Raw genomic sequence first — 13,821 nt, 5'->3', positions numbered from 1 at the left:
GAAACTTCATTTATTTCTATTTTGGAACAAGGTATAACAAGTACAACCGTTGTGCTACCTAACACTTAAGAAATGAAACCTTTTATAGGTTATTGTGTGAAGCTCATGAGGGAACCCAGAAATAACATTAAAAAAAAAAGTATTTAAGAAGTTGTAGAAATAACATGACCAGCATTTCAGTTAAGACACAAAGATCTAGATCTAGTTGAAGTCGGCATAAGGAAAATCTCCTACTCTGAGAAACCAAAGACAGGAACACCAATTTCAATCCTCCTGTTATTTACTACTGAAGACACAGAGTCAAGATAAGCCTTTTGCATTAATAAAAATACGGTATAGAATAGAAAAAAAAAAAAGTACACACAATCTTCTACATTTCTACACTTCTACATTTACAAGTAGCGCAAACTGAAGCTGCACCACAGAAAGATGGGGGAAAAGAAAGAAAAGACAAAGCCAGCTGAAATACCACAAATATTCTTCAAGGAAAAAAAAAATACCTGCTTTTTTTTTCAATACTGCTTCCTTTTAAATGGAAAAGAATTGTTTTCCTTCATCCTAAGGATGCTTTCATTCTCAACTTTCACATGCTGCATACTAAAATTACATAGAGGATTAAGACAGCATTGTAGCTCAACCTTTAAAGCAAGGCAACACAGCAAAAATTATAGATAGCATCCATCTGGCAGGAGTATTTTCTTTATGTAAATGACAAACAGCTGACCTGATCAGAAACACCTGGAGTTCCACCCCATGAAAAATAGCTCAAAACAAATCAAACTTTTCTGGGGAAAGGGGAACATCTTCATAGTCAAAAGTACTCTTGCTTATTTTTTCCTCTTTAGGATCTGCAAAACAGTTTTTCTAACACCTCTCTCCTTCCCAAAATCACATTAACAGCTTAAAATTATGCATGAAGAGATGGCTTCTTTACAGCTCCTGAAAACTTCTGATTCAGAAACTCTCCAGCAGATAGTCAGCCTCTATATGAATCCAGTTTGAGTTATTTTCCACTCAAAGTTTGCTAAGGTCGCCCTAGTCTGTGGTTCTCCAGCAATCCTATTATGTTGAAACACCTTGCATTGCAGGATTTTTCCTTCTGCTGGCCACTGTAAGGACTTGCTCCTAGCCTGTTGTGACAAGTTGTGCCCCATGCAGTCTTCCTGCTAGCTCCTAAAAATCTTGTGTATGTAGCCTATGAAAATGTACCAAAGCAGTCATCCAGCTCAATAAAGAGATTAGCAGTTCCTTTAAAATACTACCTCCACCTGCAGAAGCTTAAGAAGACAGAACACAGGTGACTCAGACCTCTTCATCAATTTTATGGATTCCTGTGAGCTTCTTCAGTGTGTTTTTATAAATAGATGCACGTTTTTAAGCATTTTGCACTAAAAATAACTTCAGAAGAACTCAAAACCAGCTAGCCTTAATTTGACTATGAGGAAACAGGTACACAGAATTAAGAGTTTTCAAGCATCAAGTATTTAAAATCTGCTTTTTTAAGAGCACGAAGCTAAAGTAAAGTATATACTACAACTCTGCCCCCTTAGATCAATTTGTCAAAACTACGGTGAACATTTCTTTATTTTAGTAGTTATAAAAAGCTTTTTCCAAGAAGAAGGAACGCGAGAGGGTCTTGATCACAAACACCTTCTCAATATGATGACATTTCACCAAAAGGGGATAGAGAAAATCAGTGCTAAAAAAGTAACTTATTATTTATGGTTTCTTTATTCTCTGCTACACTGTTTTCTCTTCAGTGTTTAATTTCTACCAACATTTCATGAAGAACATTGCAGATCCTTACTTTTGGGACGTGATTTTTTTTTTAATATTTTAAATAATTTTACATAATTATATTTCTCCAACCCCTTTCTTCCCACATGCACAGCATTTCTTCTAGTCTCACCCTCTCCTTATAGTGACTCAGCATTTCTGAGGCATTCAGGCCTAATCCCACAAACTGGCCATATTACATTACTCTGACCACTGTACAGAAGTTCCACAGAAATGAGTCTACTGAATATTATCAATAGTCAGGGACTCTTTCCACATCATATGCCTATAAATGGCATATTAAGGTTGACAAGAAAATACAGGTTAAAATGTATAGTCCCAAGAACAGTAAAAGAAAAACAAAAGCATTTTTCCTCAACATTTTCCACTCTATACATATATAAGGCTATCTTAACTTTTTTCACATTATTTAAAAAAATCCTAAATACAGATGTCTTTCTTTACCTAACTATATTTTGGCTACTTCTCTTTTTTACCAATGTAAGAGACATCAAAATCTCACAAGTAGGACTTATTACCATATAGCATTTCTATTAATTTTGGGAAGGATAAAAGCCAGTATTGAAAAGAATCCTCACCCTAAGTCAAAACCAACCCCTGGGCACCTTTCACAATCAATTGCACTGTTTTGTTCATGGGTTGTTGTTTCGGTTGTTTTCCTTTTACACCTTCCAGACTTCCCCCTGCCCCAATTATTGCTCTACAGAGAAGATTATAGCAAATCTTAAACAGAAGAAAATAATATAATAACAAATATTTTAGCTGTTGTAAAGTAGATGAAAGGGCAAAGAATTATTTCATGCAAGGAAATGCACAAGATGCAAGTTGGGGATGAAGGTGTCAGGTACAATGACCAGAAGCAAGACGTACAGAAATCCATCCAGACAATGAGCATAATCAACTCTTTCCTTCAATTAAATATAAACAATAAATATAAAACAATCCAAATTTCATGCCAGAAGAATGAAGTCCAGGTAATGTCACTCTCCATGAAGGCCCAAGACTAAGGAAACCTGTGGGAAAAACTGCAGCATTAGCATTCCCTGTGCTTAAAAGGGACACAGTGAGTGGAAAGAAGATCCACTTTACACAACAGTCAGCAGCAAGCGTGCCCAAGGAAATCAATACCAATTCTGTCAGCACTGATTTCTGCAGAGCTTTGCTCCAACACGTAGGTACAAGGCAGGGCGTAGGAAGGAACAGCAACGTTCTCATGGGCAGTGCTGGGTAAGCGTAGAGATTGGTGGACATTGTCCCCAGTGGATTTAAAAAAAACCAACATACAGCAACATGGAGGAAGCATTATTCCCAAAAGCAAAAAAGCAAGTGTGCAAGCACATTTACATCTCCTTCTTCCCAAGAGGGGAACAGCAAGACCTTAGCATTTTAACTGTATTTAAAAGAGTGGAGTCACTTGAAAGAGTATTAGTTCTGAACGTAGTGTTCTCTTTAGTAGCTCTAGTTTCCAACAAAAAGCTTTTCTGTGCCAACCATAACATATTCATGTATTGAGATGCATCCAAAGGCACACACCAGTATCCATGTTCAATAAGCTAGGAAGCAACCTTTCTTCCTATTAAAACATAAAAATTATACAGGTACCTCAACCTTTTTTTTTTTTTCAAAGATTAATCAGTGCCTTCTTATTAATTCCACCTCTGAAATGGCACATAATCAATATCAACATAAGGACATATCACATGTATTAAATTCACTATCTAAAATTTCAAGAGAAATGCTATTCAATAGGCAGGAACTCCATTATAGCGAAGTCCTTCAGTAATATCATACACACTGACTTGCATTGTTGTCTCTTCCCTACCTCTTTATATTCAAACCATCTTTACCTCCACTTTGCCTTTTACCTTGTAGGAAGAAATTAATTTTTTAAATAAAGATTTATAAAAATAGGAGGAAATTAATTTAAAGGGTACCAAGTGATATAGTTTAGACAGGTTTATTTCCTTACAAAGTTATTCCCAAAACCAAAGTTTCTTCAATTCCATATAATTTCAGGGGAAAAAAAAAACCCCGAACAACTTACCAGCTGCATCCATACAAATTGTAATATTAGATCTTGCCACTAAAAATGAAGAACACAGGTACTGTTTGAGAAAAAATGGTAACATTTACAGTGGTCTTCACTGGCCATGCAGTGGCAGGAAATGAATGCTGCCTTTATTAGGTAGTGCACGGCACAATCAAAGCTAAGTAACTCATGCTGCAAGTTTAGGATTCCAAAGAAGCTCCCTATGCAGGTACTTCTGCAGTCTAGAGCTATTTTGGAAGAAACATTTTGTTGATGCTCGTGTACCAAAAGTGAAGACACCAGAATCTATGCGTACTAGTCAAGTCAGCTTCACCCAATCCTCATTTATTTTATCTACAGTTCAGTTTCTGAACCATTCTGAAATGCAAAATAATTATCTTTAGGTTAACACAAGGGAAATTACATTCTTCTTTAATTACATGTACTCCCTTAATTCCTAAAAAATGTGGTAGGGACCACCATTAAGTCTTGAATATCTACAGATTAAAACAAACACAGTTTCACATCACATATCACTGTTTTGAAAATTCTGCAGGTGAGCCTCTTTTCACCCTACCTTGTCATGTTTCTGCTGGTGCCTTGCCCTGGTATCCAGGATATGGTAAGGGGTCTCAGAGTCTCTGTTGATGTAATAGATAAGTCTTGAAGGCAGTGTGATTTCTTTCTGGATTGCATTGCTGTAGCTGTTATTTTTACTGTTACTGCTGTTACTCTGTTGAAATGTACTCTCTTCATCTGCCAGTACTTCCTCTATACCACTTGCTGTTTCATTCCAGTGCAGGCCTGGGGAAGAAAGATATGCCAGCCATAAATTCCATGGCAGAATGTGTTTATTTCCATGAAAAAGCTACATATTTGCTTGCAGTTTTCTAACATTCTACTAATCACTCAAGCAAAGAAAAAGATAGCTTACTCACTGAGCTACATTTGATTCATTTTTCACTCATAAAATAGTTTCAGAAATAAAATTATTTATTTATTTAATTGCATTAATCTATATCTTCATATGCAGTCATAGATTATAAATATTTTAACACCTCTCAACCTTCAGGAGGAAAAATCCCTCAACTTAATGGATATGCAGTTACCCCCTACCTCCTCTTGCATAGTTAAAATATTTCACAAAAAAAGAAAATCTACAAAAAGCTAAGAATACTCCCAGTGTTGCTAACATACACTGAATTCAGAGTCCATGTGCACTGAATGCTAAACTTCCTATTATGTAAAGGGAATTGATTTCTACTTCTTTTAACTTTGACAAGAGCCCTTTTCTGCAGTAGCAGCTTTTGAAAAGAAATCCTGTATCTTTCTTCATTAAAATTTCAAGACAGTCAATCAAGGCGATGTAACAACATAACAATATTACAAGGTAACGGCGATGTACCAACAATAATAACATGATGCACAGACAGACTGCATTCAGAGCATTCCACATGTCACCTACATGCAACCAAGAGCAAATAAAACACCAAAGCACGCACGAAAATCCGACCCCAAGCAGACAAATTAGCGGATCGCCGTCCACATGCACCGTGACACATCCAAAGCCCACCGGAGCTTTTTATGTCGCATCCCTCAGGGGCGTCTTTCAACGCACAGCATCCCTACCCAACACACTGCAGCACCGGCCCCGCACGTACCTCTCTTTGTGAGAGCAAGCAAGCCAACGAAATCTTAACTGAGCCCCGGGTCTACACACGCCGACACACACACGTACACAAAGCTGGGAGCGGGAAGGGAGGAAGGAATGGTTGAAGGGAAATGGATGTTGCCGGGGTTTATTGCGAGGCACGGGGACCAAGGGGCCGCAAACACCTCAGGCACCCGCACCCCCGCCATACCCACCGGCGGCCGCTGCAGCCGCGCGGGCCCGGGGCACAGAGGAGCCATGGAGGAGCAGGAGCAGCGAGACGAGGCGGCCGAGGAGCGGCAGGAGCGCGGGGCGGCCGCGGCCGCCGCAGCCAGGCCGCCGCAGGGAGTTGTTGCCGGGCGGCTTCATGGCTCATAGCGCCCCGGGGCGGGGGGGGCAGCGCGGCACAGCCCTCACGGCCGGCGGGCTGCGCCCGGGGGGCGCGGGCGGAGCGGCGCGGGCGGGTCCCCGCAGCGGCACCGCCCGTGCGGCTCCTGCCGCCGCCGCCGCCGCCGCGAGCGACACAGCGGCACCTCAGCGCGGGGGCGGGCGGGTCCCCGTAGCGGCACCGCCCGTGCGGCTCCTGCCGCCGCCGTGAGGGACACACCGGCACCGCCTCGACACCTCAACGCCAGCGCGGGCGGGTGGCGGCGCGCGCGCGCACCTCCCGCGCCCGCCCCCGCCCGCGCGGCCTCGCGCACGCGCGCTCGGGGCGGGCCGGGCCGGCGGGGCGGCGGCCGCTGTCCGATGTGCTGCCCGCGGGCTCCGGCGGGACGCGGCTCCCCCGGCGCCCCCGCGCCCCGCCTGGCTCGGGAGCCGCCGCCCGCCGTGCAGCCGACAGTGAGGTGCTGCCTGCCGGCGGGATGACCGCCGCCGGCTGCGCGCAGAGCTGCTCCGGGCCGGGTCCCGCGGCGTGGCGGGGCGCGGCCGAACGGGCTGAAGCGGCAGCTGGGAGCGGGTGCGCGACCGCCCGAGGCGTAGCGCACAGACCTCGCCCCTGCCGTGGGCACAGCTGCAAACACCTGGGTTTAGGAACTGTTTTAAACAACTTTCACGCAGAGTGATATTGATCAGCCCTGAGCAAAGTTCGGAGGAGTCTCCGGAGGCGCTGCCCGGCAGCAGGGGCAGCTTGCTCTCCTGAGAGCGGGGCCAGGCCGCTCTTGGCGCCCCGGGCAGCTCGGCACGGTGAGGCGTTTCAGAGCAGGCAGTCCCCAGCTGCTGCAGAGGGATGCATCAGTAGCCCCTGCTCCAAGTGTGGTGCGGAGCTTCAGGCTCCCCCCTCTCCTCCCTCCCAACGCCTCCGGCTAACAGCTCTGTTCGTGCAGCCCCCCTCTGAGCCCCGCTCATCCTTACTGACTGCAGCTAACTAACCCCTGCAATGAAAGGGGGTGGAGGGGAGAACCAAATGCTACCAAAAAAAGGTGTGACAGTTATTAAAAAGAAAATGGATATGCGTACAAAAAACCAAGAGGAGGACTGCCGGGAGGTGCATGGTGAGATTCTGGCCTGGTGTAAATCCACGCTGCGGTGCTGCGTTCAGCAGCAGCCTGGCAAACACAAGGACTGGTGCATTTCTGTGCAGTGAATAGTATCTCTCATAGTTCCAGTCCAGCATGCCTGGGGTGAACCACCAACATGAAGAATAGTTGCAAAGATAAAAATAACTTCAAAGAGATATGAGAAGATGAATCTGCTGTTTTTCAGGAGTCAGTAAACCTGAGTTCAGAGACAAGTTTATATATGGATTTCTTAGCAAACATTTTGCCCAGCAGACTTCTAATACCCAAGAACAGATACACTTTATTGTGCTGCAAGTCTTGCTGCTAAGGAAATAAAGATGTGGGGTTTTTTGGGGGGTTTTTTTGGTCTGGATATAGCTTTTTATTTGTCAGTTTGTGCTTCTAAGCTGAGTCTGCATACTACATGGATTTCCAGAAAGATAGGTAGTGTTCTGTTTCACATAATTTTCTCTACATTCCAGCCTGACTTCATTATCATTGTTAATTTAGAAAGATAATTTACAGATCATTACCATGCAAACTACTTTATAACAGTAGTGATATTAGTTTTTTAAACAATTAAATCTGAATTCTCATGCTAGTTATATAGATGCTGCTTGTGGAAACTCAAAATCTAGGTGTGTAGCACCAGACAAATACTTTGAAAAGACAGATCCATGGTATTGCCAGGGATAAAAAAAAATATAAAATGTGCCTTAGGATTTCACTGTTGTCTAGGTCTAATGAGAAAGCTATACGCATTTTCTACATAAAATGGTCTTCCTTAAATCTCACATTTCCTGGCATTTTCCATGCAGCCCACCCAGCCCAGCTGTTCCTCCTCATTAGATATCACTAGAATATTTCAAACAACATCAGCTCATGTTTCTCCCCATAAACATATAAACAGAACAAAGGATCAGTTATGTCAGGGCATTCAAATCTAAAATAAATACAATTTTAAAAAAATATTTTACTAGCAAAGAGATAAAGAGTAGAATGACCATGCAATTAAAAATAACTTTAGAAACTTTCACCACACACAAGAAACAAGTCTAGCAACAATGAACACTGGAAACATCTGTTCTCTGAAACTATTAGGTCCTGAATTTGCTGGCCAGAGTTTGAGGGTAGAAAATTATTTCCTTTTTGTACAAAGGTGGTCTAGGGCAAAGATTTTCTGAAGTTCTTTTAACTCATGTACAAGCCTCCAGCAAAAATAATCACCTGAAGAACCATCTAAAGCATGCATGCTTACTCTCCAAAGCCCTGATGGATATCCAGGCTGTGCCTCATAAACCTGCTAGAAACCTTCAGATGGTCATATGCAGTCCACAGAGCATAATCAGCTCAAGATGAAGTGTCCTACTACGAATGACAGCTGCTTTTTGTGTGTTGGGTTTTTTTTTTTAATTGCTTTCAACTTTGGAAGACGCTATAAAATAATCCCAGATATATTGCACTGCAGATGTCTGAAAACAAAATACCAGAAGCATGGATTATTGTAGCATCTGTATCCAGTGAAAGAAATTGAAACATCTAAGTCAGAAGCACACAGGAAACAGCTGACAGCTGGAGCTTCAAGACTGGCTGGGGAGCAAATGTGCACCATGCAAGGTATACACATACTTTCCATCAGGGTTTTAAATAGACTTTACATCATAACTTCACATGATTGCCCAGAGCTTTCCAATTCCTTCCTCCTTTTTCAGGGTGGGAGGCAGTGAGCACACATGATGAAATTTCATAGTGTCACGGTACAAATAAAAAAGGCTTCAAATAAAAAGCTGCCGATTATAATCTTGGCTGTTCATATTGATACTCAGGTGGAAGATGTTGGTCCAGACTCTGATAACCCAGCCATAAAAATAACAAACTTCCAACACAATCAAATGCCTTTTCTGGTGTCACCTGAAAAAAGCCACCATATCACTTGTCCTGGGAAAATCTCTATGTAAAATATGGGTTTAAAGTACTTGTTCCTTACAAAGCATAAATAATACTGATCTGCCTGAGTGAGCACAATAAGACAGTGACTTACTAGAAAATGAAGATAATTTCTAGATTTCAACAGTAGTTTTTTATCTAATATTTATTTTGAGAATCCATGTAACAAGTCCTGTAACAAATAAGAAAGTGGGATATTCCTGGATATTCCCCACAGAGAAAAACTGGTTTTCATTTTAACAGAAAGAGGTATATTTCTGCTGCAGAAGGAATATGAAGGAGACAAATTCAGGAGATGAAAACATGAGTGACTGATTTATCAAAAAGTCTTTGCAAGGATGCCATAAGAACATATCAAATTTACAACAGTGATGATCATTAGAGAGGAGTAAAGCACTAGCATAGTCTGTCACTTCAGCAATGACAGCGGATTCCAGCTGGGCAGCTCCACACTGACCCTGGCCAATGAAAGGAATAAATGCCATGGAGTGCAGGCGGCACAAACAGCACAGCAGAAGCAGATATTGCTGAACTCTGTCCCCAGAGAAGAGCAGTAGTCAGGTCTGATTCTGATTTACTCACATTACTGCCACACTAGCAGGCTCAGCTAGGGTCCTGCTGTGCTCTGTGCTGTACACACAGGACAAAAGGACAAAATGACCGACCCCTGTAAGGAGAAATTTCCTTTTTATTGCAATAGCAAATAGCCCAGCCAATGCTGTAAATAACAGAAGAAATCTAACAGCTCTAGGAGGGTACCAAGCATGCTGCAAGTCTAAAAAGTAGTAATTACACGGGGGACTTCGAACAATAGAACCTCATTAGCTGGCACGTAAGTAATGCACACAACCTGTAATCTGCATGCAAAAGAGGGTGGTAGCCATTCCCTATTTCTCAACAGGGGGTTAACAGTGAAGACAAAGCTGTACTGAAACTTCATGCCACCCGTATTTCCATACTTTGTATCATATGCAGTGTAAGTATGGATAATTTATGCTGAGAAGAAACCTGGTAATTGCAATGAACAATGCATTGCATTAGCATATCTGGCTTTAATCATTCATATTTGAATACTCACCAATTCTCCACGTTCAGCTATTCTTAAAGAGCTCTTCAGTAAGTAGAGTGAAAGAGAATATTGCCGTTAGAATTTTTTATAATTATATTACCATCTCTTGTTACACATCACACCACCTAACAATGCAGCAGCAATACAGCATTCGGTCAGAAAGATCAGTACTTTTCATTTATTCTGTTTATTTTAGCCTCTTTAAATACTTTTCAGTAACTGAGGGGGCAGGGATGCCTTAGGTGATACAATAATGTGAGAAACACAGAGCACTGACTCTAGATTGTTCAGAAGCAGACATCACTTTCCAAACTGTAGATCTAACAGAAATGGGTTTCCATTACCTTTCACTTTTCCATCTTTGTTTCAATCTCTTACACTTTCAAGGAAGAGCTTTCTCCTGCTACTTCCTAGTTCCACAGAGCCCTGAAAACAGTTTTCCCATCTATGTACAGTAGTGGAACTATGTACAATATTTGGCAAAAAACTATTTTAAACACAGTAATCCTATAGAATAAAATACAGTAAAAAAATGTCATTTTTCCCTCATAACTGTCACTCATTTATTGAGATCTGTGTGCACATCTTCATTAATAACTCCGCTCACCAGTGGTACTGCACAAATGAACTCTTTTGTGAGTACTGTATGTTCCAGCACTCCAGGGTAGAATATACACGGTAATTAGGATATCCTTGCCAGCCCTCTCCCCTTAACACTGTGAAATATTAATGTTAAGGTCAAGTGAAGAAAGTAAAATGATAAAATAATATATCTTACCAGTGTTCAGCAGGGAAGGAAAGGGAACACAGCTGTGCTGCAAATAGCAAATGGGTCAGAGGGTTTATTAATTGCCATTCAAATTGCATTCAGGTGAAACTTGAAATAAATAGTTTAATTCTGGATGCAGGAAAAATTATTTTGAATAAATGTGCTAGACTAATTTCAGGATTAATTCACTGTGTCCTCCTGTATAATTAACTAAACCTTCATAGCCAAAGGATTTTACAAGCTGTTTAGGAGGATTCCTCAGCAGCATTTAAGCAACTGCCTGTAAGAAATTGTACACAAGACACCGCTTGTGAGAGTTTATGCCATCAATGGAAATATTCCTATACTAAAAACTCCAATTATTCACCATATTGTCCAAATTAATATTGAGAGATTAAACAGCAACAGAAATATGCTGGTCAATGAGGCTACCTAGAACACTGTTCTGATACAGATATACTTAGCAAGAAAAACATATGCCACCAGCAGGGAAAAAAAAGGCTGCTCTTCTAATAAGCAAGCACTTCTAACTCTGGCTGTGACAGCAGCCTGCTTCTTGCTGGCTTGTTTCGCTCTTGTGAGGTAAAATGTAAAAATAGTGTCAAGAAAGTAAGATGGGGTGGCAGGGGAAATCTTACTTAGATATGTACTTTGATTTATATATCCTTCAAAAAAAAATACACAGAGTCTACATCCCAAGCGCTTGCCACGGCTGATCAAACATTTCCAAGTGGTAGGTTCTAAAAAAGCTAGATTGCAGCTATTCCAGTGCAGCTTTGTAAAGGGGAGGGATGATGTCATCACTCATTCCCTGACACACTTGTACAGGGGAGAAGGGGACTGCAGGGGATTTCTGGAATCATCAAGTCCAGCCCCCAGTTATTCTACTGCACAGTTCCTTCCATACACTGCCTTCAAGAGCAACTGGGGAGTTTGTCCTTCTACTACCACTGGAAGGCTGTTTCAGAAGCTCATGGTTAGAATCACTAAGCAAATCCTCTTCCTTCCCAGACTAAATTCATTCATGCCCAACAAAAACCCATTTTTTCTTGTGTCCCCCTTTTGTTCCTGAGGCAACACTAGCACTAATAGCTCATTCCCTCTACTGGTAGAAAGGACCAGGCTCTCAATGCTTACAGCATGTAAGCCCAAGTGGTAGGTAAAAATTTCATGAGACTGAAGTTGAAAATATCTTTTAGCACAGAGAGGCCCTGAAGAGTAAAGGTTGCATTAGCCTAAGAAGCAGAAGGAATATGGCCGTGCCAGTACAACACATGCTTGAGCTACTAAACCTCACTGGGAAACGGAACTGACTATCTATAGCTGCTACTGCTTGGAAGATGGTTCACTAGGTGTGGACACACAGAATTTAAAGGTGCTACAGTTGCTTTTCCAATGTTCACCCCAAAGCAGAAATATACTTCCTTCAATAATTGGCAGGTGCTGAGGTGCTGCTCAGGTACACAGTCTTGCATTCAAGAGAGACACCTGTGCTGCTGCTGCTGCTGTCATCACTGCTGTCATACAGCGCTGTAAAAGGTAGGTAAAAATGCTAAGAAGTGGCAATGTTCATCACAGGAGGAAAATCCTGGTGTTTCCAAAAAATGCAGCTCTATGAAACAAGCGGAAAAAAACCCAGAAACTGTTATATCCAATTAGGCATTCTGACTTTTCTTCATAGACAAATTTGGATCAGTTTCCCTGCTCTTTCCCTAATTAGGCATAGGGATGAATCAGACATGAAACATGCTACCCTAAAAGATTCCTATTTGATGCTGTATCTAGGCTTTGGCACTGATTCCCCTAAAGAGCCTAAAGCATTTAACCATCATTTCCCTAGGGAGATGGTCTGAATTTTTAAGAAAAAACAGTGCAAAGTATCATCAAATTGTTGCACTAAAGCCCTAGGGTGTCCCCAACACATACGAGTTACTAAAATATATTTTTTATCACAAAAATATCTTGCAGTGTTGGACATGGATCACAGACTGGTGTGTTATGATCCCCACACCAAAGATCTTCTAAACTAAGTTCCTTATAAGTTTCATATACAATCAAAGAAAGTCCTCTTTCAGCTTCACCCTGCCAGTCATTCTGGACCTATGGATTCCCAAATCTTAGAGGTTAGTCAGAGATTTGGTCTTTCTCATGACCCATCTCTCAAAGAGAGCATCAATGTAGTTGTTTTGTAACATTGTATCAAAATTATGGACAGATCCCAGTGAATGTTTTGCACAATTTCTGCTATTAATTTCCTGCTTCCTAAGGAAGCTCAAGTAAATTTTCAATCTCTCAAAGCACAGAAGCGATCATGACCCAACAATATTTTACTGCTTTACCAGACTCAAGCTGCTGGTGCCATAATGCAGCAGATAATTCAGGGACTTACTTCTTCTGCTTTGTCATCTTGGTACAAATGCAAATAAGATCCAAAAAGTCTTTCCCCAATGGAGTATGAACCCCTCAGGCTTCACGTGAATTTTCTGGACAAAAATCTCAGCCACAAATCTTTAGAGCACAAAAAAACCAAAGTCCTCACAACTGTGAAAGAGGGTACTCCTCTTTCACACCCACAGAAGCCACACACAGCCCTCCCATGTGGATTGTCATGTCAAGAACCCACACCTGGAGGATGTGAAATTATGTCCTTTACCCCGCTGCTTTCATTTTTCCTTTCACCCACATGAAGTCATACTTAGTCACCCTTCAAAGATCTTATTATTTCTCTATAAGCACATGTTCCCCATGGTTTTCTGGAATTGCTTATCGCACTAAGTTAACCACAAGTTTAAACACACATTATTATTTGTTGTTACTATGGAAATGTAGCATGTTTTTTAAGACACCCTTGGAAGTTAAAGCAGCACTATTTTATCCTGCATGGAGTATCTTTGTAGGATACATGATTGAAAAAGTGCTACTTTTCCTATACCACCCACTACCAAGAACAGGTTTATTATTCAAAACCTATAGCTCAAAACCAACTTTTTCTATTATTACTTATAAAACTGCTTCTTATGAAGAATTAATTAAGTTGCTTTTCTCTCTTAAATTCCACCG

General features: G+C 41.5%; 1 protein-coding gene across 8 annotated transcripts in view; it reads right to left on the bottom strand.

Annotated features, from left to right (window-relative positions):
- The window catches only part of ADAM23 (ADAM metallopeptidase domain 23), a 66,004-nt gene extending 59,885 nt beyond the window's left edge, over positions 1-6,119 (bottom strand). For all 8 annotated transcript variants that reach the window (XM_038142255.1, XM_038142258.1, XM_038142257.1 and 5 more), the window contains exons 1-2: positions 5,693-6,119; positions 4,404-4,630 (exon numbers count right to left, since the gene is read on the bottom strand). In XM_038142255.1, coding sequence (XP_037998183.1) covers positions 4,404-4,630; positions 5,693-5,846 — 381 coding nt within the window. In that variant the 5' untranslated portion in view covers positions 5,847-6,119. The remainder of the gene's footprint in view (positions 1-4,403; positions 4,631-5,692) is intronic.
- Positions 6,120-13,821: the final 7,702 nt, after the last annotated feature.

The sequence above is a fragment of the Motacilla alba genome, chromosome 7 (assembly GCF_015832195.1).
Source record: "Motacilla alba alba isolate MOTALB_02 chromosome 7, Motacilla_alba_V1.0_pri, whole genome shotgun sequence".
In the NCBI taxonomy this organism is placed as follows: Eukaryota; Metazoa; Chordata; class Aves; order Passeriformes; family Motacillidae; genus Motacilla; species Motacilla alba.
This window is presented reverse-complemented; position numbering and strand designations above follow the sequence as displayed.